Source organism: Micropterus salmoides, unplaced genomic scaffold, assembly GCF_014851395.1.
Source record: "Micropterus salmoides isolate LMB-PRFRI ecotype aquatic unplaced genomic scaffold, ASM1485139v1 Ms_hic_scaffold_14, whole genome shotgun sequence".
NCBI classification, from domain to species: domain Eukaryota; kingdom Metazoa; phylum Chordata; class Actinopteri; order Centrarchiformes; family Centrarchidae; genus Micropterus; species Micropterus salmoides.
The window spans coordinates 21,630,772-21,658,048 of NW_024040485.1; the positions used below are offsets into that span (position 1 = coordinate 21,630,772).

General features: G+C 40.4%; 1 protein-coding gene across 4 annotated transcripts; it reads right to left on the bottom strand.

Moving 5' to 3' along the window:
- Positions 1-2,029: 2,029 nt before the first annotated feature.
- wls (Wnt ligand secretion mediator) lies at positions 2,030-26,833 on the bottom strand. Of its 4 annotated transcripts, none has more exons than XM_038718352.1 (13): positions 26,558-26,833; positions 22,769-23,041; positions 18,968-19,092; positions 17,066-17,227; positions 16,705-16,841; positions 12,825-12,993; positions 7,421-7,518; positions 7,193-7,256; positions 6,261-6,404; positions 5,954-6,037; positions 5,658-5,811; positions 2,742-2,825; positions 2,030-2,265 (listed from the first exon to the last, which is right to left on the bottom strand). In XM_038718352.1, exons 1-12 carry the CDS (start codon positions 26,661-26,663, stop codon positions 2,788-2,790), a joined length of 1,554 nt encoding a protein of 517 aa, XP_038574280.1. In that variant the 5' UTR covers positions 26,664-26,833; the 3' UTR covers positions 2,030-2,265; positions 2,742-2,787. The 4 variants fall into 4 exon arrangements, with proteins under 4 accessions (XP_038574280.1, XP_038574279.1, XP_038574278.1 ...); XM_038718351.1 differs by having other exon boundaries at positions 5,643-5,811; XM_038718350.1 differs by lacking the exon at positions 2,742-2,825.
- Positions 26,834-27,277: the final 444 nt, after the last annotated feature.

The window sequence follows — 27,277 nt, forward strand, 5'->3', positions numbered from 1 at the left end:
GCGGATGTTCACCAGCGTCAAGGTACCTGCTGCCAATATACTACTTCCTGAGGAGATTTTCAAAATAAAACGACGCTGAGCAAGTAATAATTTTAAATTATATATATATATATATATATATATATATATATATATATATATATATATATATATATATATATATATATATATATATATATATATACACACACACACACACTTATTGACAGGAAATACAAATGTGAAGAAGCTCCCTGCTAGTGTTTCCAATTTAGAAAAACCTATAACACGTTACTGCTCCGAAGATGAAGATGTCGCCGAGTGCTTGCTTACGGTGGGAATTTTAAGGTCTCTAAATAATAATCACACAAGAGTACTGTCTGGACTTGCTTTATATGAAAAGTGCAATGAGATAACTTCTGTTGTGAATTGGTGCTATACAATAAAATTTAATTGAAAGATCAATTAAGGGTTAGGCGCTTCTCTATGATCCGAGAAAACTAGCTTAAGTTCTTGATGATGATTTTGTATGCGTTGTATTGTCAAACTGAAACAAGGCAGAAAAACAAACTGAAAAACAAGTTCCTGAAAAGTTGGCATTCCTGACATTTTTTACCTCACAACAGCAATACTATATGTATAATACTGTATGAAGTGATTTTATTTCTAAAAAAGGTAAAAGCTTAATGGGGAGGTTAACTGGACACATTGGACAACATTTTTCCATATTCCAGTGGATTTAACATTTTCCTCTGAAATGTAGTAGAGTGAACGCCAAATCTCTTGAAGAAAATACTATATAACAGCACATGAAAATGCAGACATGTCAACTTTATCTCACAACTATCACAAATTCAAAATGTAGGTAGAAACAACTTCCTGTCTCACAATAGCGCTCTCTCGCTAACTTGACTGTACAGAAAAGAGAAAGCAGGTTTGTTGTTCTGCTCTGAACCTTGCAGAGGCGCACTCTCCCCACAGGAACACATGTTCATACTCAACTTTTGGCTCAAGTACTGTATTCTTGTTTATTTCAAAAAAGCCTCTCAGCCAATGTGCTTCGACTGTGTACTATACCAAAAACACTCAAGGTCCCAGTTTTGTGATTAGTTTATCCAGTATAGTATGAAGAACTTATACAGGGTATGAGGTAAGACACACAGAAGACCAAGATATTAAAGTAACATTCCCTTGATTTGTCTTTAAATTAATGGAAAATAAGACTAAAAGTAAGGAATCATGAATCATTAAGAGCAAGTACTATGACAATACACAAGTTCAGGAAAGATTTTTTTAATTTAAATTAGCATAAAAAGAAAACAAAAGAAAAACAAAACTAAGAACCAGGCTACAGGCAACTTCAAAAACATTGATAGAGCTTGATGCATATATTGTGCAGTTAAAAATAAGCACTTTATAAAAAATAGATATCTACAATGTAACATAATGAACGTACAGTATGCATTTCCGAAAGTGGCTGTGTTGTCTGTACATTTTCCCCAAAGATATTTTTTTTAAAAACCAAAAAAAAAAACCTGTTCCTTGAAAGACTAAGATTGACAGCAATACTCAACATGATCTAAGTTCCATAGAAGAATATGTATTTGTGACACTATATAACAGGCGATTAAGTGGAAAAACATAACCAAGTGGCTAAAATGTATCCACAAAATCTTGTCCGTCTTTGTCAAAAGCTCAGATCTTCACAAACAATTTAGTTTCACCACACTGTACTTTTCAAAACAGGAGTGTGACGGCTGCCAAATGCAATTTCTGAACACCAAGAAATGGTTTTCTTTACACTTCAATATCTTTTTGGTGTCAGAAGCATTGTGCAACATTTACAAACACAACATAGTTTACACAGAATGAAATGTGAGGGGAAAAAAAAAAAAAAAAAAAAAAAAAAAAAAAAACTCCACCATGAAATGAAAAGGACTGATAAGAGTGTAGATAATATTCAGCCTTTAGAGATACATTTGGAAACAGGGTGACATGTAACAAAATCACACAGCTGAGGGTTTGGTGCTGGAAGAGGACAGTCACTGTGGATTGTTGATGCCGTTTTAGGGCCAGGGGATGTAAAGAGAAAAGCCTGTTTGATTACATATATGAGAGAGGTGATCAATGGAGCAGTAGGTAGAGGGAGGGGAGTCTTAAAGTCTTACAGTGAAATCTACTCCTGGGCCTCTTTGCCAGTCATCTTGTAGATCTCAGTGGGGCCATCAACATGGGTGATAGTAGTAGTAAGCTGTAGGTCTTCTCCACTGTTTGTGCCGGCATCTCCTACACACATAAACACGACACATCTTCAACACTGAAATGATTAATTACAGAACGTCAGTACCAGCAGCGTCGTAAGCCCTGGGCCCCAGATGTTTTTTGAAAAGCCCCGGATCTCAAAAGGATTTTTATAAACAAAGAGGCAGCAAATTGAACTTTACTCCGCTTAACTAATGTTACATGCACGGGAGGGAGAGAGCGCGAGAGACCGAGGCTTTAGGGCTCATCAGCGACTATGGGATTGTCCCCAGCAATAATTTTGATCAAACCATAATATATCACACCACTGTTGTCCGTCAGTGTCTAGTCAGTTTATTTGCTACACAGACGGTTAACATTTCACTGCAAATTAGCGGGAGAATAAGATGATACAGCTGTAGCTCTGTCTGTCCTCTCTGAGCCACCTGAAGTGGCTGCAAGCTGCACTTTATCAGAGGCGCTGAAATTAACGTGTGTGGATTTGTGGTGAGGTTGATCACCTGATCACAAGTGTTTTCAGTTAGATTCCCGTTCCACCACCTTGTCTCAGCTAGTAGGCGAGAGTCCCAAATGGGGTTCTGCTTCTGTCAGAAGGGGAAACTTGCATTAGTCCAGACTAACTGAACCTTGATTGAAAGACAGATAACCTGGTCACTGTCTTGTTTTAAAAATGATGTTCGCCCATACATGTGTTGACTGGACCTCACAGGAGGTTGCTGCTGGAATGCAAGAGTTTTGCGAGACGCGGTTATCCTTTTTAAGCTGCAGCTTCATAAACCCTGTTGGCATTTATGAGTACGCTAATAAATAGCGATTTATGAAAAAACAAAGGGTTGGGATGTTTTGAGATGTTTTTATAAGTGAAAATAAATCACAAATTTTAGTGGACTTGAACTTCTTCACTGCATTTGTATTTTAATGGGCTACTTAAAAAATAAACTCATCAAGTTGTCTAGTCTAATGCAATAGACTAGACAAGACTTATTTTTACTCTAATAGCCTATCTTGACCTTTCCTCATGTTGACATATAGGGGCTGTGATCCTGCACGCGCAAAAAAAAAGAAGGAAAACAAAAACCCCACGAACATGCAAGAATTAAATCCCCCTTACACTACCATGGATAGTAGTGGTGCAACGAATCGCAGAATCCGTGGTATAGATCCCCTCCATACGGTGCGGCACGCAGGTGGACCGTGGATTGATTGCAAAGTTTAACCTGTTTCTCACCACAGTATGAGAAACAGTTTTACTGCTGCTATTAGGCCTACTTCTTTAATAAATACGCAACATTACATCGCAATGCAGAGCTGCAGTGAAAAGACAGACGCATCCTGTGTTAAACTCTGAAGTTAGAGTGAGTGGATTGGGAGACAGTGACTGATTTAAAAGCAGTCACTTCCGCCTCCATTGAGTGAACCCCCAGCTGTGACTTCAGACATGTTCAGTGGTGTAACTGGACAGACACTGGGCTGCTTATCATACCTGCCAAGTAGCGCTTTTGATTTTAGTTCGTTTGATAATTACTTTGCCAAGCAATGGTGCAAAACAATGTTGGAGACCTTTTGTCATGAGAAGTGCAACCCCCTCCCTTTCCTCTACATGCTTGCACATGTTTGATGACAAAAAAAAAAAAAAAAAAAAAAAAAAAAAAAAAAAGAGTCGGGAGATTCAAATACTCAATGACGTTATGCTGCTTTACCTCGGACGTAAATGCGCACAGCGTCTTTCTAAATGGGGAGACGATTCATCGCATTTCAAATAAGGCTACTTAAGTAAAAGTAAAATTACACATTGTAAAAACTACATGAGCAAAAGTAGGCTACAAGAACACAAAAAAAACTACTCTTACAGTAACGTGAGTAATTTTAATTTACTTTCCACCTCTGTTTGTAAGTTTTGATTATTATGATTATTATTTCGTAACGTGTAACCAACCAGGGACACTGAGCAAGACTACAGAGTGGTGATTACAGACGAGAGAGGCAGCTACATCAGAGCCAATAAAGTAGCACATTTAAAAAATAAAAATACCCTAAACCATGGATTGAACAGAACCGTGAGTTTTGTGATTCTTTGCACATCTAGTGAAGTAGCATTGATCACTTTGACGGAGGATTATTTTTCTTTTAATTTTACAATTGTCTTTTCTCCAAATATTCCTTTATTCTGGAAATGTCAGAGAACCCAGTTAGATTCTGAATGTGCAGAACTTTGAACGTGAGCAGAAAACCTGCTGAAACACAGGAGCTATTAAAGTCCAGGAGTTTATAAATGAATAAAAATTATATTATTGATGACGTAAAAAAAAAAAAAAAAAGGTGCCATATGCACATTTAAAGAGGTTACCTCAATCAGTCACGCCTGTGTGTGTGTTGAATCAGCAGTGATAATATTAAAAGTTGATCTACAGGAGAAACATATCTGAAAGCAACCCAGAAGGCTTTAGAGCTGCATATTCTGTTACAGTTTTAGATTTTGGTTTTATTTTACCTTTATTCCAGAAAAACAGTTTTTTTCCAAGAGTGTCCTGGCCAAGGCAGGCAGTAGCACAATTGCATAGTCGAAACAGAAGTGAAACTCAAGAGTTGATAAAGTAAATCAACAGAGACTGAAACTTGGAGAGAGGCGCCCCTCCCAGGAGATTGGATGACGCATTTCAGGGAAAGCTTTCAGAACTTCAAACCCTCTTTTTCTCTCCCTGCGTCACGGACGTCAGGAGATGGATGGTTTTCATTACTTTCCTGATCTCCTCCCCACCCCCATCCTCTCTTCACTGTTCCCTTCCTTTCCGTCTGGAAGGAAGCCTGGTGTCCATTAGAGTCACCCTCTCGGGCCAAAGAGACCCTTCTTTCCCCTGGGAATCTGGGTACTTGTGAATCACTGATCCCCCCCCCCCCAAAAAAACAAACTTCGAATGAATAGGCAGCTTTACAGCAGAGCAAAGACACTTACTCCCCTATCAGAATGAAGTGAGAGCTACTGACACTAATGAAATTTAACCAATAACTTTCAGACAATGACAAGGTTTGTTTATGCAACACCAACGGTAATACTTATTCAATTATTTCTTTAATTATAGCACCATATTTTCCCAGATCTCAAACCAAAACTTAAAGTACACAAGAAACAAAAGGGTTTTTATCTGGACTGAATTTAACTGAGACCTATCTAACCAATCAATATTAAAGCATTAAGACAATTTCATGCAAATGTGAAACTATTTTTTTTTAAACTACATCTATCACTATACTTATCTATATTTAATTCTTTGTCTCGCTTATATCCGAGATTTAACTGCTACAATGGCTGAAAATGTTTCATCCTAAAAGACTACTACAAAGCATTTACAACCAACACACGCCATCTTTTCTTTAGAAAGCTAGAAGAAATATGTAGTTACCAGTTATGCACTGACCACTCGACTGCGCGTCTCCGTAGCGTTTGTGAGACGGTGCGTAGAGGAACATGATGGCGAAGACATACAGGTTCCACATGCCGTAGATGCCCGTGAAGAAGGCACTGTTCACCTGCACTGTGTGCTCTCCCCAGTGCCAGTGGCCCTCATTCACCTGGACACGGAGGGAAAAAAAAAAAAACCACAATAAATACACCACACATATTGTTTTAAAGGCAGAGGGTTGTATGGCAGGGTGCTTCTATGTTTTGGGACAGGAAATGGACATTCTGATTTCCTAACATTATGGCACTCACCTGACTTATGATAAAGAAGATGACAGTCATGGCAGCACAGGTCAGAGTGACCAGCATGAGGAACTTGAACCTGAAAATCAGACCCTGAAGAGTGATAAAGGGGATGAGTTTGTAACAAAACACCAAAGAAAATCCCTTGCATGTGTAAACCTATGTGGCAATAAAGATTCAGAATTTCTTAAAAACATACTCCATGTAGCAGAGAAATCCTTTTCTAGAAATCATGAACAAACTGGTCTTTGTTTTTTTTTTTGTTTTTTAAATTCATGATGCTGAACAATTAGAAATGCACACACACCCCCCCCACCTCATAGTGCAGGCGCCTGGCCTTGGACATGGCAGGCAGGGACGTCCTCTTACCACTGATGTTGCGGAAGACTTGAAAAACCATGAAGCAGAGGAAGAGGAAGTAGAGACAGGCACAGATCCCTGCCACAATTATGAATGCCATCTGAGGCAACAGTCAAGGTAATAACCAAATTTTAAAAAGAGCCTGTCAGGAGAATGGTGGTGCATACTATAATATAAATAGAAGATGTAATTACTTAAAAATTGTCTGTCCACAAATGCTTTTATCTACACTTTAATCAGCAACTTCAAATCTGTAAATCATAAAAAATGCTTTTAAATACTTTGTAAGTTATGGTTTTCATTAATGAAACCTTAAAAAGACTTTACTTAAGTTGAAGGTACAGCAGAAACATATCAGCGGTGGGCCTTATAAAGATTTGATGACCCTGGTTATAGACTCTGTACCGAATGTCTTCAAACCACTGAGCGTCAGGAACACTAATCTGGCTTTTCCTTTTGATGGAACTCAAGTGGGGAGGAGTGTTGTTTTTTTGAGGAGGTGTTCTGATGAATCTTGCATTGCTCAGCTTGGCAAGCCAGGTAAACACACACAAACACATCATCCTGAGACCCTGGGCAATGCTTTCACATATGGCGTTACCAAATTGTTTTTCATCTTGTTAGTAGTCATGATAATGTGAGCCTGAAGATGAGACAAAAAATAAACAAACAACCGGTAAAGACATGAATTTGTTCCAACAACAACAGAGAGCAGAGCAACAACCATAAACATGTTTCCTGGCTGCTGAACCGGAAAAACATGATTTGACCATTTACATAGAGGGTTTTCGTTAACATCCTACCTGTCAGACAAGCGGTTTGCCGCGGTAACGGAGTGCTCCTTTTCTGATACTGTTGACAAATTAATAAAAAAAAAAAAAAAGATACAGCAAGCTCAGTTCCTACATCAGACGCCCAGATGCTGTAAAACGGGTTGGTCAGCTGGACCCCTCTGGTGACACAAAAAGAGAAACATTTTTGCATGTGTCACAGCATTTCATTACAAAAAGCCAACATAACCAGCATGTGGAGACATAATGTCACAAGATTCCTTATTATAATGTATTGGTTGGGATTTTTAAACCAATTTTTGTAAAACAAGTCCGTTGGGCTCACCTCTCACACATGTCAAAGATAAAGAGACAGAAGGAACCAAACACGATTGGTCCGACCTGCTTCCAGTAGACTGAGAAACGGTTCCTTTCCGTCTGGTCCTGAGAGAAAAGGACAAAACAAACTTAAAGATGAGATATAATGGAATACATGTCATTGATCATATATGGTACAAGTCCATTAGCAGTAAAATCCTTCTTGATCAAGGTCACACTGTAGATAAATTACTGCCCTGTAGCCAAAATAAGAACTTTGAAGAGTTTATGTTTTAAAAAGGTACCGAATGTGAATGAGTACATCAGGCGAAGAGTTGATGACACAGATGCATCTATGAAAACCGCATTGTAAGTTGTAAAAACCCTTAAAAAGCAACTGATTAAATATTCAATATATATTAAATTGTGACCATAATCAAGGTGTAACATGAGATATTAGCTCTACTACACAAAGTATTTCCAAGGTTCAACTGCTGGTTAGTCAATTTCCTGACACTACATCATTAAGACAAAAAAGGAAATTCCATACAAACCTAAAGGTTACTAAAAATGTACAAATATCATTTGGATTACAGAAAAATGATTTAAAAATGCTGTGGGAATAAATAAAACAATGCTCTCTCTCACACTCACACACGCAGTGACTCACACACTGATGACCAAAAAAAACAAAAAAAAAAAAAACAAAACCAAACAATGGTCTTCAGGCCAGCCCAACTTCAAAGTGGTAGTCTACATACCAATGGGTGACGTCATGGTGGCTACATCCACTAGTAACTAAGACTTTTTAACACAAATACTGGAGCTCTGGAGCAAAATATGAAGCAGGTAGTCTGTAAAATCAGGTGCTGCAAACAAGCATACACAGGATTTTATGTAAGAGTGTGTGCCAGGTGGAACCTTGAGAACAAGCAACCAGGTTTAGGAATAGATAATGTCAGGAACGCGTTACCAGTTGAGGCAGTTGGCCTGACAGAGATGAAGCATCGCTGCATAGACCTTAATGCATAGACTGAAGCTAAGAAGCAAACAAAATCCTTCTTGCACAAGGCAGTAGAGCTCAGCCTGCCCACCCACATGAGAGAAACAGCCTGCTGTGCAGAATATGCTGCTGCCCAGAGAGCTGAGGAGGGTAAAGAGACTGTCGTACTGTCTGAGGCAGACATGGAGTTTGTCAAAGTGGCCACCAAGTTAATGGACTCTCCATTCAGCGGGAAAAATGTCTTGTCCATCTCCTTGATTTCCCCTATACAGGCCAAATAACAGACGTCAGATAGGAATGACCTGCAAGTCATTTGTGGGATGAAGGTCAAGCTCAGGGAATTTTGAGGCTTAGTCACAGCTCACACATTTTTACTTGTCCTCTGCCCAGAACCCATGCTGAAAAGAACTGCGTTTCTTGGACAAAAATGATAGTGAGATAAAAGGGGGCTCTTTTTAATCAGTGTTTGGCTCGTTCTTTAATTAATCAGTTTCAAAACAGAATCAGAACAAAAATAAAAAACAAAAAAGTAGGGTTTTTTTCTGTTTTAAAACCAAGACTGAAAAACTGATAAATAGGTGGACCGTGGTCCAGATCCGGACCCAGCCGCCGCCCTCTCCGGACCCTGACCTACATGGTTTTTAACCAAGCGGGAAGCTTCCGGTCAGCAAACTGATGCAAACGCGAAGTCCCTTAAACCTGCATTCTACTGAATGGCCAGCCGGGGGCGACTCTTCTGGTTGCAAAAAGAAGTCCATTAGAAATAATGGTAAAATTACCCTACTTCTCAGCTGAATAATTACCTCAGTAAACACTTTCCTAATGAGTTTAAGGTCTCAATCTCTAGTTTCATGTCTTCTTCAATACAATATGATGTTCATTTTGTAAGTTATGGTCCCATTTAGAGGAAAATAAACCATAAAGCGACAGGAGTCATTACTATGGCGACCTGTCAATCAGGCTAGAGTGACTCTTAACCAGCGCCGTTGAAAAAGCTTATTAGGAGTTGGCTGCTCATTTTCTCTGTTATGTACATTTAGTTTTAAAGGAAGTGGTATTATGCTCATTTTTAGGTTCAAAATCTTAATTAGGGGTTGTACCAGAACAGGTTTACATGGTTTAATTAAAAAAAAAAAAAAAAAACTCCATATTTTTCCTCATACTACACGCTGCAGCTCCTCTTTTCACCCTGTGTGTTGAACACTCCGCTCTTGAGCTACAGAGTGATGCATCTTACTTGTACAAAATCTTTGTGGGGAGTTGCACATGCACAGTTCCCAGGTAAGGACTACTAGCCAATCAGAAGCAGAGAAGGGCGGGTCGTAAGAAACAAGGTAATGTGATCCAAATCAAAGGCTGCATCCGAAAAGTCAAAAATAAAAATAAAAAAAATCTCCTTTCCTAACCGCCTTTCTTTGACCTCGATGGAAAACGTCATGAGGTCAAGGAAATACGTGAAGGAGAATCCGTATTCGGTAAAGAGGACGACGGGTCTAAGAGAATCCGACTGCTCTTTTCTAAGCAACGGAATTATGAGACAGCGGATTTTACTGACGTGACCTGCCGTGATTAAACTACAATGTTATGAAGATGGACTACAAAAAGCGCATCTTTGACACGGCCTTTGCGGCCCATGTTGTTGTAATGCAGGCCATCTAATAGGAGGACAACACGGTGGATTACTTAATAACCAAGATAGCAAAAAGGCAGCCTACCGGTCACTAAATAATAGACAGGGTTGTCACATTGAGAATGCTAGCTCATCCTGCCCACCCATAAGCGTATTTATCAACATGAATCCCAATTGTATGTAAATACAGTGGTTCCCACAGAATGACAGGATAACTGTGCCGAGAGAGAGGGAGCGATGGGGCGAGAGGAGATGCTGAGAGAATATATAAAAATCACCGTTGATAATGTGGCAGGCCGCCACAAATAAATCAGTGTGTGGTAAACGCCTACTTGATCTTTGCCTTTATAAAGGCGAGGGTTTCGGCATCTGTGACTTAAGTATTGATTTGCTGAAGGCTGCAGTACATAACGTGAGGCTACATGCTGCAACATTATTCTCACATTGTCAACAATAACTGAGACCCATGTGAGCTGTCTTGTAACGTGATCAGTTTAAGATATATGAATATTAGCAAGTTATGGCATAAGAGAGAAAAGGCTTAATAGCCAATGGTAACTTACATGGTGATCAACCTCCTTTATCCATCATGGTTGGTTAATTGTTTTGTTTATTGTAGAAAACACTTAATGGCTTATTTCAACAACCCGAAACATAAAACAGTGTTGAAACAGTATTCGATTACAAAAAAGCCAAAAGAAAACAAACCAAAAGAAAGAAGGTAATTGTGAGTCTTCTTAAAGTATCATAATGTGCTTCTGTATTACAAGGATCTTGCTAAATGTGATTAATGGATTTTATCGTAGTAGTTTATAGAGTACGTGCGCCGCTTTAAATTTAATTTTGTGTTTAATTGGAATTGTGGGACGGCATTCTCTCCTTTCCTTTCGTAAAGGATGGTCAGGTGTACCCTATGCTAAAGGAGATATGAAAGGAAGCATTGAGGTATCTTTCTTTGGCTTTCAGAGAATAGAGCTGTTTGAATTCTCTGAAAGCTAAAGAACAGCTCTTATGGCTGCCCCTGAAATACTTCCGGTTCACTTCACTCAGTTAGGAACCTTCCTGAGCAAAAAAAGACTTTTCAAACGCAGCCAAAGTAGTGGGATCCAAATCAAAGCCGCTTCAGACTGCGACCGCAACTTAGCAGATTGTGCAAGTTACTAGTTGCATATAGAAATAAGACCATGTTTTTTAAGGACTGGTTTGACCAAGGTATTGTGTTTATCTTTATCAGGAAAGCAGTTTTCCCAAATTATAACAGAACGGTCTGGTCAGAATTTAATCGTATTTTTGTCCCCAACAAAGTGAAGGAAATTCTGGTAAAAATTCTACACAGATAATATCCTTGCAATGAATTTATTCACAAGTTTAGATCTGATGTCTCGCCTTTATGCTCTTTGTGTGAGTCAGAGACGGAGTCGTTCTCATTTATTTCATGAGTGTACTTTTTCATATGACTTTTGGTCCGAGATCTCTTATAATATCTCGGTCCCTTTATCTGAAAGTATGGTCTTATTTTTAATGTGGAATCTATAAACTGTGAAATTGCTGATCTGGTTAAGCTATTATGTCTTCTGGGTAAACATATTCATAAAGCAAAATGTATGCAATTTCTTCAAAACAGACATTGTTTTATATTGACCTTAAAAACCTATATTTTTCTATTGGCAGAATGTTAAAAAAACAAACAAAAAAAACAAAAACAAGAAAGTTTTAAAGACATCCAATATCTTAAAACATTATAGATAGCAACTAAAATTCTATCCATTTATTTTTATATTGGTTTACTTATGCGTCTTGTTTGTTTTTCCATTTGTTTATTATAACCTATGCTCCCTGTTTTGTTGGGTCTCAAGTACTATTGGATTAATAAAGTTGTGAAGAAAAAAAAAAAAGCCGTGCTTTCTGTGAGAGATGAGAACTCCCTTCGGGCTGGACTTTGGGCTTTTTCCACTTTACAAACCTGTTTCATGCACCAAAAAGAAAAGAAAAAAAAAATAAATAAATAAAGAGTTATAACTCAATAAAGGAGGAGAGGGTAAAAGCAAAAAAAGCATAATACCACCTCTTTAAGACTAGCTCCACCGTCTCATCCAAATATGGTCACGTCCCTTGCCGCCGGTTGAAAAACAAAACCCCACACGCCGGCTATCAGCCAAACTCGAGGCTTCAAAACAGCAGTCCACAAACCAATGGGTGACATTACGATGACGACGTCCACCTCTTATATACAGTCTATGATTCTTACATGTGCATTCTTCCCATGGGCAGTTCAAAACCAGAATATTTCATAGATCTGGCAAGAGAAAAACCCTTTTTAAAACTTGAATTATTTGATTTGACAGTCAGTTGTTTACTAAAGACATATGTTGATTCAACTGGAGATAGATCTCTCCCTCCCTCTCACATACATACATACACTCACTCTAACTGGACCACTTTGAATTTTTATTGAATACCTCAGCTGTGTGCCATTCCACACAACTTGTGGATAAGTTTCAAGTCTTTAAGACAAAAGAAAAAAAATATCCAGAAACCAGTCTGCTAGGACAAGCTGCTAGTGCTCTACAATTTTATATTAACCTAGATTAAGGAGGACCAGACTCACAAGCGCTGAAAAATTTTTTTTTTTTATTTCAACACCATTAACTTAATAGTCCCAGAATGGCTAAGATGGGATTTAAATACCTTAAGCACTTAAAGGCTATAATTGAGATTGCAGTAAGCAAGCAAGCCTGCACGTCTCTAAGAAAAAAACAATACATCAAACATTAAAGTTAATGATGCCGGGCACAGTACCATGAGGTGCTCCCCACAGAAGATGATCCAGAAGGAGAGTAGCATGGAGTAGAAGATGCCCTGCCGGATGTCTCCAAAAAGTAGCATCCAGGTCCAGTTGAAGCCAATGGAGAACCACTCCACTGGGATATTGATGAATGTCATAGAGATACCCAGAGCAAGGATTACCCTGAGGGAGCAAAGAAAACATCTTAAAAACCCAAAATTTTCACCATCTTTACAAACATGGCGGATATGGCGAAAATGTTCCCATGATATATAATGTCATATTATTCAATAATTGATTATCACTATAAATGTTAAATCATTATTTCTTTCAAGTTTAAAGGCTGATTTTGGCTCCTGAGTGAAAGTTGAAGAAACCAGATGGTTAATGTGGTATTAAACTATTCTTTAATGGTCAGAGCATCACAAACGCTTGATGCCAAACAGTGGATCACTTAAATCTGAGGTAGAACATTAAAGACGACGATAAAATCTTTTTTCAACAAATATGCATGAGTGAAATTAAGTTAAATCTTTCTTCAGTCCCTTTTCCTCAACAAAATACATTTTAAAGAGGTGGTATTATGCTCATTTTCAGGTTCAAAATCTTATTTAGGGGTTGCACCACAACAGTTTTACATGGTTTAATTTTCAAATAACATTTTTTTGGTCATACTGCACATAGCAGCAGCTCCTCTTTTCACCCTGTGTTGAAGGCTTAATTTTTGCTATTGAGTGATACATCTTGCCTCTAAATGATCTTTGTTGGGAGTTGCACATGCACAGTTCCTAGTTAAGGACTACTAGCAAATCAGAAACAGAAGGGCGGGCCAATGACAAACCAGCTTCGTTTCAGCTGTACATGCTGCCGACCAGCTGAGAAGGGTCTAGCTGCAGCCTGCAGACAAACGTGACGGAAGTTGAACTTCTGTGTATGGATCGTCCCACATGCCACCGTGCACAAAACGTGTTAACGTTTATCTCGGCCCTTGGGCCCACACAGAGCAGTTAAAAAAAGAGCCGATAAATAAGTATCAACGTACCAATCAGTGTACATTACGCATTAGTATTTACTTTATACTATAATTATATTATTATAGTATATTAATACTGTAAATTTATTTATAATAGCGTAATGATAATAAAGCAATGTTTCAATTCATACTGTTGTATATTTGTTCCAAAGTGATTTTAAGTTTCACAAACCAAGAATATTCTGTGCATCACGAGCCAGGATGCATCTTGATTTAGGTTAAAACTTTACCATATTTGGAAGTTCAACTTCCGTCAACTTCCATCAGGTCTGCGGGCTACAGCTGGCTATACTTGGACCAGCTTGGCAACATAGACAGGAGCAAGAGTTTCAGAGTGGCGAGTTATTAATCTGTAACAAATGTATCTTTCACCCATAAAGTTTTAACTGAGCTCTGTCTCTACATCACAGTAACAACTTTGTCCATTGACTTCCTGGAGTGTAGCTAGTGTTTGGAAGGGAGAGGAGGCGTATGCTGCAGCTCAGTGCTTTTCCACCGGTGTTTGAGGGCGTGTCGGACTAGCCATTTGGCAAGCATTAAATGACGCCTTCATCCCTGTGACGCCACAGGGATGACAGGGAAACGGCTGAACTTCAGGCAGTTCAGAGCAGTGTTTTCTGTGGAGATAGGAACTCTCTTTGGACTGGACGAAACCAATTATACAAAAAAAGATATAACTCAATAAAAGGAGAGGGAAAAATGCAAAAAGCATAATACCACCTCTTTAATATCTTCATTCATTCATGATTCAAATGAATTAACTGAAACATTTATTGAACATTTGTTATATTGTTATTGAGGAAAATTATATTGCTACAATCATTATAGATTTATTGCCCAGCCCTACTACAGGGGACGGGAAAAAAAATAAAAATAAATAGTAGTAGTTGAACAGTGTTGGCAGATGAACATTATGGTCACTTTGACAGGCTTGACATCTGAATCCGGACCACGTCTTTATCACAGACACAATCAATGTTGTAGAGCAAGGCTAGATCTGTGTATGCTGAAGCAGGCTCATTAGATCTTGGGACATTATTGATTATCCATTCAGCTACAAGCACAGAGTGTCCCCGCTGACCTATCCAATTCTACATAATTCAGTGCCTTTCAAAATAAGCCTCATTATAGCAGCCAACCTCCCTCAACCTTGAATCCAGACATACTACAGAAAGACAATAGAGCTCGTCTTCCAAGAGTTTTCAGCAGGTCCCTGCATGCCGCCTGTAGATGAAAGGATGATCGTAAATAGACAGCAAAGATGGGAAAATAGAGTACAGTGTGTGTGAGTGAGTGAGAGATGCAGGCAGCAGTAGATAAAGGTGACCTGAAAACATGTGGGTACAAATGTTTTGCAAACACTGTGCTGTGGGTAATGTAACACAGGTTCTAAGCAATTCCAGACCAGACAGCTCATCAGCAATGTTCTACAGAGCGAACAGAGTGAAACCACATTTGACTGGTATGCAGGGAATGTGTACTGAGCTGAGGCCGGTATGTGCGTTTGTGTCGGTGTGTAAAAAGACTAAAGGGCTTAGTATGGAAGTCTGTAAAGTTAATGCATTAACCCTAAATAGACACACAAGACATTTTGACATGTGATAGCAAGAAAAGCACAGGTGTAATAACATTAATTATGTCTGCGTTCCATTTGGGTGAGCCAGTTCCAGGGTGCTGCCATTGTGCACGCTAAGTCCTGCTGAGACAAGTCGCAATATATGCTGTATCTCTGCTTTTTCAGAGCACAGAACATTTCAGTTTCCAATTTTACGAAAAGCTTCTAAAGTCAGTATATGAAGGTGATGGATGTTTATGTGTAATAAAATCAGAGTTCCCACATTTTGTAAATTAAATCATCCTAGGCCATTTTCCACATTGAGAGTTCCCACTCACATCTGTCCTCTACGTTTCTGACACCTCTGTAGACTAGCATGACAGGAGACTCTGGTAAAGCTTTTATACCATGAAAAAATCATCCACTGTCCACAAATAGGGTACGAGTCGCACTTCCTGAGACCCCGCTGGTCATTTGGGAACAAAAATCCTTGAGCCGGAAAATACAGAGGGAAGGAGAGAGACTGTGTGTGCGAGCTGGTGTGTATGTCCTGAATGTGTGCATGCAGCATGTGTCGGTTAAGTGCTAGCTTGCAGATTTTGTAACGCGTTTCACGCTTCACCAGGCACTTCCTGTGGCGCAGAACGCTGCCTCTTACTGATCCGTCTTCCCAGCACGGCAGGGGGTTAGACAAACACTGGGATCTGAGCATAGCTTCAACTTTCTCCAGCATGGCAGTCAAACTATCTGCTTCAGGCAGAACTACTTGTATCTGCTGCTCTAACCTTCATGGTGTTTGGTTAAGGAATGAACACAAATATCTGAGGTTATGATGTTTTTTACCCCCCCACTGATATATTTATACATTTTCAGACTAATTCTGGCAAGAGGAACTGTTTTGTTTTGAAATCAGACACTACGTGGCCCATGTCACCATTTTCAGAGATTTGTTTGATTATACCACACACTAGCCCTTACCCTACTGAAGTCCTAACAATTCCTCCTCAGACGCTTGGTGATCTAAAGATACTGACTACTACTGAACAGAGTTAGCATGCCCTACTTGCACTTTTCATTCATAGTTAATATACGCCTTCACCCAGCAGACATACTGAAGCAGAGCCTCCGCAGCAAATAATGAAATCATTCACCAAAAATGTAAACCAGACTTCTCAATCATGGGCGTTATTTGATGTGAATTATGATTCCAAACGGTACCACTCGCTAACAAGAATAAATATGATGCTAACACATACAATGGTGATCTCAGAACACCACTAGATACAGATGAGGAGGGAGCTCTTACTTCTCCAGCAGCACAGGAGGTCTGCTCATGAGGGTGATCCTTCTCCAGTACCAGATCATGATGATGAGGATGCTGGGTGTGAGGAATGTCTTCATGGCAAACCACACTTTGGTGAAGCCTCCGTTCTGATGGATGCTCTTGAAGGACAAAGAAAACACATTCAGTGTCAACTGTTTGTACTGTGCATGTTATTTTTATAGTTTATTTTAAACCAACATAGTGTTATCAATGACTAAATTTTACACCGTCACAGCTGAAAAAGGATCCTCGACTGTGTGGGTTAACATTAAGTGATGTACAAAAAAAAAAAAAGAAAAATAAAAGCTGCAAATGTTCAGGTCCCAATCAAATGGCAACTTACAACAAGACGAATGTCTTTGATTTCTCCGATCCCCACATTGATCTTCTTACGCTCGTTGACAGGCAGGCGGATGTTGAGAAGATAGTACTTATGGGCCACGCTGCCAACCTCCATGAAGGGAAGCAGGTCACACTCGTAGTAACGTCCCTCGTTCTCGTAGGTCTGGAAACACACGGCAGCACACCATATCAGGTTCAAAACACATTTGTCTGAAGATAACGGACTTGACGTGTCTGAGTTGAGACACAGACCACAATCAGCTAGAATAGGTATTAGTGACAAGTGGTAATTTGGTTTTTTGGAAATTCATAGTGTGTCAGCAAATATCAGACTAGCAACATCAACAGACCAACAACCAGACAACTGCTCTACCAACACAAACGTCACCCGAGTGCTATACAAGTTATACTGAGGTGTAGCTCCCAGACAACCAGTTAACTCGTGACTGACGTTGCATCTCAAACTCACGACCCAACCAGGCGAGAACAACAAATGCGCATGTTGACATTTTCAGCTGGGGATTGCGGCTTACTTTGGCTAGCCTTCAACTCAACAATCAATCATGATTGCAGTTAAATGCTAAAGATTCCGTTACCTTGTCTGTGGTCCGATGGCGTAACACCGGGGGCTTTCTGATCAGGTGCAGTCGTGCTGTTGCCGAGGCGACATAAGTTTTGTTTTTTTTACGGTGGACTGACTATAATATTACAGTGTTATTTTCTTTTAGCTTGAAATAATCCCATACTTTGGACACTGTCTTCTTCGTCCATCGCCATTTTCTCTCAATTCCTCCACTTTGCAAACAGCACATCGTGTTCACACAGCGTAAGCATGATGTGCAACAGTATTATGTCCGTGCGAAACAGTATACTACATAGTTATATGGATTAAGCAAAGGCTCGATGAAGAGAATTTGCGTAAACATTGTGCTGTGATTAAATAGCAATAAACGGATCAAACTGATGCCAAATTTGTTAAACATATGCAGTCATGCTTTGCCAGGTCTGTCAGCAAGACAACAACTTCTAAAGTGTTTGTTTTCTGAATGGAGTTTGGATCGATCAGGGCTATTCTATGCCAACTTGGTCACGGTAAAGTACAACGATAGCTGTTTTCTGAACTCACCAGGTAGTTCAACCTCCTCTCTTTTTCTCCCAGCAATGTCCAGTTTTTATATAAATATGAAGTCGTAGTCCAACAGAGCTAACAACACTAACAACAACACTGGAACCGGATGTCCACAGAAGCTAGCTGCTCAGAAGCTCCAGTGAAGATAAAACGTTGAAATCCCAAAAACTTAAGTAAAAAGCTAATTTAATAAAAGCAGTTTACTCCGAGCTCTTCTCGCGAGTAAACGGTGTAGTTATTAGAACAGAATCCAGTCCAACTACGGGTGTTTATTTGTCCAAAGATTGTAGCGCTGCTCCCTTCTCCTCCCCTCCAAGTTTAGCAGCTCTCAGCCGGCCTGCAGATTTTCAACTGCTTTTCACTGATAGGCTATCGCGACTCAGCGTCATGCGACTTTCTCGCTTGAGTTGAAAATATTCAACTAAAGCGAATTTCTTCACATTGGCTTTGCGTCACCGGCCCCGCCCCCTTCGCGTCGCACGACAAGAAGTCGCGGCTCTACGCGTCTTTGCATTGACTTTATATGTAAACTCACCACCCCAAACGCTCGCTTCTGGTTTGAAAGCACCATAAGAAATATTTCTACCTCCAGGTATTTGAGGCTAAAAATAGTTTTTAAATTTAACTGTAATTATAGGATTTATTATCAGCAACAGCATCTGTGGAAGCTGATAATCAAGATGAACAGGACACTCGTGAGGAACTGACAAATACCAGGTAATAATATTGTTGCAGTATACTAAAGAACCATAATGGTGATGGTCATTTACACACCTTGGTAGTTGTAAAGTTGCAGGAAAGCTTCCTCTGTTCGAAAGAGTGAGCCATCTCAGTCCACTCGCTGACTGTGTCGTCTCGGTAGGCCAGGCCCACATCAATGGTGGCCAATGCTCCATCCTCTGGAAACAATTACCACTTTCAAGTCAGTTCAAACATTTTGTCGACATTTATTTTGTTAGACTTTGATTATGCAAGTATGTCAATAAAATCAGAAGTACAATTTGTCACATTAACTGTGTGTGTCTTCCAAAATGGAAAAATGCACCGAAGACATGTGTTCGTCTCTATGCCAGTGCCTGTTCTACCGCCTCACTGCACAACTCTGCTGGCTGTTATTATCCCAGTGACGGGAAAAATGAAGTCCTGATGACCGACAGCCATTGTCTTTTACTGAGAACAGCAAAGTTATAGCACTGCTAGCACTGACACAGAGACATTGCCCATTACAATCCGAGAACATACTGTTCATTTAGTAATGTAAAAATTTTACTTAAAATCATTGAGAATCTGAGCTTCATGGCTGCAGTTTTAACTGGTGTCTGTCATGGGGATCATTCTGTTCATTTAAGAACGCTGTATTGTCAGCTAGACTGGTTTTGACTGTTACAAACTAAAACATGTTTATACAAGGCCAAATCATTTCAATGTTAATGTGGGGTCCTGTCACCTGGAATGAGTCCAAAACAACGAGATTAATAGGATTATTTCTCAGCATGTAAACATATTAGGTGATTCAGTCTGCTCTCCATGGTAGCACAAATCTAGGTTACTTCCTACTTGACATAAACTCCAACAAGACCTTGTGCTGGCCTCCAACAGCCCAGCCCAGGGAATCCAATGAAAACATCCAAAGCCAAGCTATTAAAACTGCATCTTTAGATCACATTACAAAGCCAAGTGTTCTCTCCTCCAGCCCTCCAGAGTACCTCTTGTGCCGTTATGAAACAAGCTGGAATGAAGAGAAAGAAACCCAGTGGCCTGTGCTGTGAGAAAGGAAAAAAAGGGAGTGGAGGGGGACAGGGAAGCAGATGAGAACTGGCAGTCGACTGTCTCCGTAATGCCCTCCACTCTGCCATTGGTCGAGCCAGACGCCCTCGAATGTCAGCTCACTTCATGCAAACATTCCTCTCCAGTCCAGCGGCCATCGCCAGGGAAACTAAGCCTCCTCAACAGCTGTGTTATTGCTGGACTCTGGCCAAGAGGTGCTTGGTGCCGGGGTGGAGTGGGCCAGGTGGGTGGAGTGGTTAATAAGGACAAAGCTCTTCTCTGAGAGGCACACTGTCACACAGATAAGGTAGCGGAGGAAGAGATGGCCTTGTGTTCATCGGTCATACAGCTGCAGAACAGAGTCCACCTACATACTGCACAGAGTGCTCTGTTCAGGATTTAGACAGACGGGCTGACGCCATTTTGTTAATTATGGAAGACCTGACTCAATTATTTTTGGAGTTTTGAGTTTATTAGCATTTTACTAAACCTGAATCCAGTATCTACTCAGTTCACGGATTCTGAATCCTGTCAAATCTGTTTAGTTAACAAATTTACTTTAATGTATTTTTAAGAACTAAAAACGCAAAGACCACAAGTTTAACCTAAGAGAATAAAGCTTTACTATTTGGCAAAATGACTATGTGAATGTTTTGGTCAATGCTTTTTATCATTATCATCATTATTATTATTATTAAATAGTAGAGAAAATCTGCACATTTTACAAAAATAAAGCCACCTTTTAGAATCCAACAATAAACAGATATACAACAGTTATTTCTTTAATCTACCAGCTTGCTACATATGGATGCTAGGATAGCTTTAAGTTCCTTCATTCTGCTGGATCTCATCTCATTATACCTCCCTTGCATCAAGCAATGTGTCTTTTACTTGCATTCTTACTATACAAGAGAGTAAAGGCTTGGGTATGCTTGAACTGACCTAGCCTGTACATTTTAGCAATAAAGGTGTGCTCCTTTCTAGTACATCTTACAACACAGAAAAATGAAACATGAATCGGTTCTATATGAGAAAATCATTAAAGTGGGGACACTAGCTGGTTTCTTCTACATGCAACATATACAGTACTCCGCTCCCTCTACATCTACTTGTTCTCACAGCACCTCATGTAGCTCAAAGACCAAAATGAGTCTGTAGCATCTGGTAGAAAGACCCGTCTGTGGTCCAGGCGGATTCACAGACTCCTCTGTTTGGCAGGCAGGCAGTAAACAACCCCCTAACACACTTCCGCTGAAGCCAAATCTGTGAGCAAGCAAATGATGCTGATGACTAGGCCACCATTGCAACATGACTTTTTAGACAAGCCAGACCAGAAGCTTTCTACATTAGTATATTACCTCTGTTAATTACAAATTGGCATACGATGGATCTGTAGCAAGGTGCAGAGGCATTTGTCAGTCCAGACACGACTTTATAACACTTGAGTAAGCTCAAGTTGGCATTAACATGCATAGCTATACATTCTAAACCCTGAAGCAAAATATGTCATTGAGAGTAGCAACTTCTTTCCCAGGCTCTCCTGGTGATTCAGTCACTCTCTAGACTCTTATCCTCTCTAATCCCCGTCTTTCAGGATCCCTGCCTGTCTTCGTCAGGATACCAGTTTTCTCCCCCCATTCCCTCTCATGCAAGCACTGAGATGCCGTAGGTCTGTCTAGCCACTGCTCGATTAGAGACAGTGTTGTTTGACACTGGGTGGAGATGGAAAATGTGTGCAGTAATCTGCTGGTGGGTTCCTGTCATGACAATAGAAACTAGGCATCCAACAGAGCCTAGGGCCTCAAATCAGACTAAAATGATTAAACTAGACACTCTGGCTCAAGAGGTTGAAGAAAATCTGTATCATAGATTTAAAGCTTGATTTTCTTATTTTTCCTCAAAGCCTTAAAGTCACTTCACTTTAAGACTGTTAAGATTGAAGGAAGGTCAGGACTTTTATACGAAGGGGGAGCAATTACTGCACCACTTTGTAAGAGGTGAAAAAACACAAATGTAGAAAAATTGAAATCCACTAAAATGGGATGACATCATTTCCCAGGTATGTAAATCATTTGGATGTGGGTTTCAGGATCAGATAAGACATTTCATTGCTCTGAGGCAGCCAACAAGAAACCTGTCCAAGTTACCTCTCTCCTCGCTCTTTAGACCTGCCTCAAGGGTGTCTGACACAGTCGTCTACAAAATCCCCAAGTGTCTAGGCCACTATAGAGTACAAACAGCAGGGCATCCATCATTGTTTGCTGCCTTTCAGTGTAAAGACATTCCTGTGGGTTCCTCATGCGTTCACCATGATAAAACACAAGACAACAGTCTACAGGGAAGGTAATATAAGAAACATTACTTTATAGCTGCATGAATTGGAATGGCTATACACTTGAATTTATGCTGCGAGAGATTAGAAGTGACAATAAATGTGACTATTGACAGGGTCTAGCTTGAACACACTGAGCCTCTGCAAATATTTGTCTTCAGATTGTGAAATGACAGAGAGACAATGTTATCCAAATGTTATCGATTGAACGGAATTTTGTGGGAATATTGATGCTCAAACAAAATGTATCCACCATTTTACAGCCACTTGTTTGGCCACTAGTCAAATTGGCTTCAAAGTATGGAGCACTTTCCCAAAGGGCTCAAAACTAACTTTTCACCATCCCTGCCAGATATCGGCCCACTAGTGCACATTAAGTTTAACTTTCCTCCCTCTCCTAAAGCTTGAAAAAAACATGTCCTGGAGGAGCATGTCCTCACCCTTTTGGTTAACCCATAAAAAGCCTTAGTTCTCACCGATCTGGTTGTACATCTTAAATGCGATGTCAAACTGCAGGATGACCAGCATAAACTGGAACCAGGGGCTCATCTCCTTGTTAGGCAGAGGAATGTGGACAGCAAACACAATGTTGTTGGCCTCAATCTTCTTAGCCATGGCCTCATCAAAGGTCCGGAGCTTTTCGCATTGGTTAGGACCCCAAGGCATGAACCATTTTGTTTCCTGGCGGTGCTTGATTGTGTCCACACACTTAGTGGCCAAGTAGTGGACTGCCGTGGTGGGGCTAGGAGCTGGTGAGAAACACAAAAGTGGAGAGAGAGATGTTAGACGAGGTGTCATATTAAAATATGCAAGTAAAGTGTTTCACGGCCTTGCCACGCTAAATTTACAGTCAAACTAATAAATCACACAAAAAGTTTGATTAAATATCAACAAATAAAAAAACTTTTTTAAACTCTGGATTTAACTGTGCATGGCCAATATGAATATCTTAGCAACCATTAGGAACAGTCAACAGGTTGAGCTTCAGCCAAATCTAGTCCAAACACTTCAGCAATTACTTTTAACACTGTTTAGAAAACGCCTGGTAGCAAGGCTCTCTCTCTCTCTCTGAAGTGATGGGGAGGGAAAATTCCCGAAAGCTCTCACGCACCAATTACACTGTTTACGCATTGAGATTCATGAGCCTGACAAGACTGGTGTTTGTAGTCTCTGCTCACAGGATTTTAGTAGTGCTTGGGAAAAGATCATTATCATGCGCACTCAAAAAAACTTTGCTCTCCTGTTGTGAAAACTGGAGGTCTGACGTGAACGACATCCGAGAGGTCTGAAAGTCTAGGTGTAGCCTCAAGGCAAAAAGCTAAACTTACAGGGAGGGAGAACTGGTCACCTCACCAAACTGAGCAAGCAGGCACAAGAAATCGGTCTATGAGGATTCTGAAACCTGACTGAATATCAGAGCCAGGATGGGAGATCTTGCTGCAGAAGTTTTTGTAGCATTTTAAAGTCATAATTTTACACTAAAGGGGCAACGATTAATCGATAAGTTAACTAAATTAATGGCTTAACTATTTTGATAATTGGTTTGAGTACTTTAGACTAGTAAGTCTAAATTCTAACTCCAGCTTGTTAAATGTGAATATTTTTTGGTTTCTTTACTCCTCCATGACAGTAAACTGAATATCTGTAGGATGTGGACAAAAGACATTTGAGAGCATCATCTTGGGCTTTGGGAAACATTGATTGGCATTTTCTGACATTTTTTTAGACCCAACAACTATTCAATTAATGGAGAAAATAATCAGATTAATTGACAACGAAATTAATAATCAGGTTCAGCCCTGCTGTACAACAAAACAGTCAGGTACCTGGGAGTTACGTAAAGACTGAACTAGGAGAAAAGATAATTCGGTCTGAGGAAAGGACAACTTAAAGAAACATTATGTATTTTTATCCTAAAATAAAAGCTTTAAAATCATTGTTTTGGCACCGACTTGTAATAGGGTGAATGACGTCACTATCATTGCCTGTACGGGACTGGGCAGCTTTCTATGGCACAATCCTGGGAAGGACTTCTATTGCGAGAACAGCGTAATGCTTTATGGCACCACAACACTTCAACAAAACTCTTCATCAAGCAAGCTATAAGAAGAAGCAAAAAGTACTTAATGTACAAAGTTATTTATTTAAAGAAGCTAGATCAGTATTGAAATAAAAGGCTATACAACAGATGCCAAGCTGCATACTTTCCATGTCAACAGTTGAACTAGCAAGTAATATTGCGATGTCTTGTGGCTGTGTTAACAAAGTTGGCGACTTGCTAGTTTTATATCATAATGTAATCATAAATGCACGTGTACAGCGGTCCTTATTTAAGACAGCAACAAATTACAAGGTCTATCACAGAGTGCCAAAGTAGAGTGCAAAACAACCCTGAAATCCCTTCACAAGAACTACATGAAAGCCCTTGTGCAGCCCGACCGGCCCTGAATGACTTGAAAATAAATGTGCAGATGCTTTCAGTTTGTTTGAGCAAATCTCCAAGACCAAACGGGAGAAATGCTCCAATCCTGAGTGTGCCAAGCTGTTCGTGACCCATCTAGAAGGACTTTGTAAGATGTAATTACTGTTTAGGGTGCTTGTGGGAAGTACTGACTCATGGGGGCGAACATGAAAGCCCAGATGTTTCAGATTCAGCTCATCAAAAAGATTAGTGACATTACCTAAGAAGACTCAAAGCTGATGTCAGTCAAAAAAAGTGCTTCTAGCAAACACAAACTCCTGAGTACTTTAGATAGGATATTCCGGCATTTCCAAAAAGGTGTACAATCCATAAGAAAACTGTGAAAGTAAGCAAATACTCCAAATCAGAATAGTTTGTGCCTTGAACATCTAAACATAACTTTCCACTCCTAACAGAGAGCAGAAGGGCGGGCAACACAAACAACCCTTTTGGGTAGCAGACACTCCACACAGTCATAAAACTAAGGCTATCTTCAAGGAACATTCGACTTTGTAAGTGTGTCAACAGCCGTGTAAAAGCACACATACAGACACACCAAACTGAATTAAACCAAGTTATCTGGAACACCTTGGAGTTTAATTATCTAGTGACCCCGTGAGTCCAGCAACACCAGCTCCTCCAGTCTCCATCGCAGTGTGTCTGAAATAATGGCCGTCCCCTCAGTCCGTCGACCTCATGCCGTGTTCTCGGGTTTGTCGGGAAACAAGAGGAGAAAACCCCCGCTCTACTCAATTACCCCTACCGCCCTCGGCCACAGAGCAAACACAAAGGAATCTGGCTTCATTAAAACCATCTCAGCCAGGAATGGACCAAACAAGCTAATTTATCAACCAGCCATGTGGTGAGTGAGTGGTATGCAATGACAGGCTGACTGGTGTTTGGGGGGAGGGGGGGTGTCATGGTTTCCAGATTAAGCCCAAGAGAAAGAGGCATCTTTCACATGGACTCAATTTCTATCAAGTGTGTGTATAGCTGTTGTGCATGTGTGGGTGGGAGGATTTGAAGAAACTTGACAGCAACTCCGATACAGTCCTCAAGGCGAAGTACAACTTTGACAGCTGTGTGCACTTGTGTGTTTTTTTGTGCACCGCTGTGTGTCTCTGTGCAAAAGAAATCAGGGGAAGAGGCAAGCAGAGGAAACATGAATGCTCTGCCTGCCAGGCGATAGGGATTTGGGGAGGCTTCACACAAGCGGGGGGGGGGGGGGGGGGGGAGTGAAAAGAAGGTAGAGATGCTGCCTGGGGCCCCACACAAGCAGACAGACATTATATATGAGAGGTGGGGGTGAGGAGGAGGACGAAGAGGAGGGGGAGATTTGAGAGAAGGGGGGAGAGAACATTCGAGTTTGGATCAAAGAAATGAAAAAACACAAACGTTGGATGTATTTACGCGTATTCCTGTGTCAAAAATCTGAAATGAAACCCACAAAGTATGGCATTCTGTGTTATTTTGTAGCAGAGGGAATGAAGCAGGCGATTGCGACATGCAGGCAGCAAACACCTTGATACAAAGCAGTGATTTAGCGGAGGTGCACTTTGGCAGCTCTGGTGTCAAAGTGGCTGATTCAAAGCACCACATTGTTTGTGCACCACTCGGGCAAGCCCAGGTGGGTAAAACACGGCTAAAAGTTAGCGCTCACTGTCTTTTCTTCCTTGTTAAAACATTCATTAACGCTGTTATGTAGGCAAGTAACGAACAGTGCAACTAAAAACTTTGCACGCACAAAGACGTTAGCTAAACAAATGATAAAAAGTCTGGGATAAAAGGTGGGGACAAAACTTACCAATTAAACCGCCGACCATGAAGGCAAACGCCTGGAACAAAAGCAGAGTAACTCCCACTATCACCAACTTTTTGGTGCTCATATTCTCAATAATAGCCCCCGCCATTGCGACGGAAAGGATGGAGTAAAAAATATCACACCGAGCGAGAGACAAATATCTAAATAATGTGGTGCAAAAAGGGACGAAAACGTTGCATCAACGGCCAGTAGGAAGAAAAGCTGGGTCCCCTCCGCCGCTCTGCTCCTGCCTTTCAACTTCGGAGGAGGAAAAAAAAAAAAACAGGAATCACATGACCGAACAGCACTCGGCTTTATCCGCGACCAGCCAGCACTAGACCGGGGAGAGATGTGTGGAGCGCCACCGCATTGCAATAGAGGCTGGTAATGCAGGTTACCGTGTCATTGAATGCTTGTAATAACGCCCCTGTGGTGCGGGGACAGCCTGCAGAGCTATTTAAAGGAAGGTTTTGGAGGTCCTGTCTCATGTTTAGTGCTCACTACCGTCAACACATTGTCCTTCAAAATCTATTCTTGATTCACATCATGAATAGGCCTACATTTGATGTTTTAGCTATCTGCGAGATAAGATCAAAGGTTTTACCAATATTCTTCAGTTTTGGTTTGAGGTAATAAACGAGGAGATGTGTTCTTGTTTTTTTCCTTGCACATGTGAGAAGATGTACCAGATGGTGAAGTTGTGAGAAAGAACTCTGTTGACCT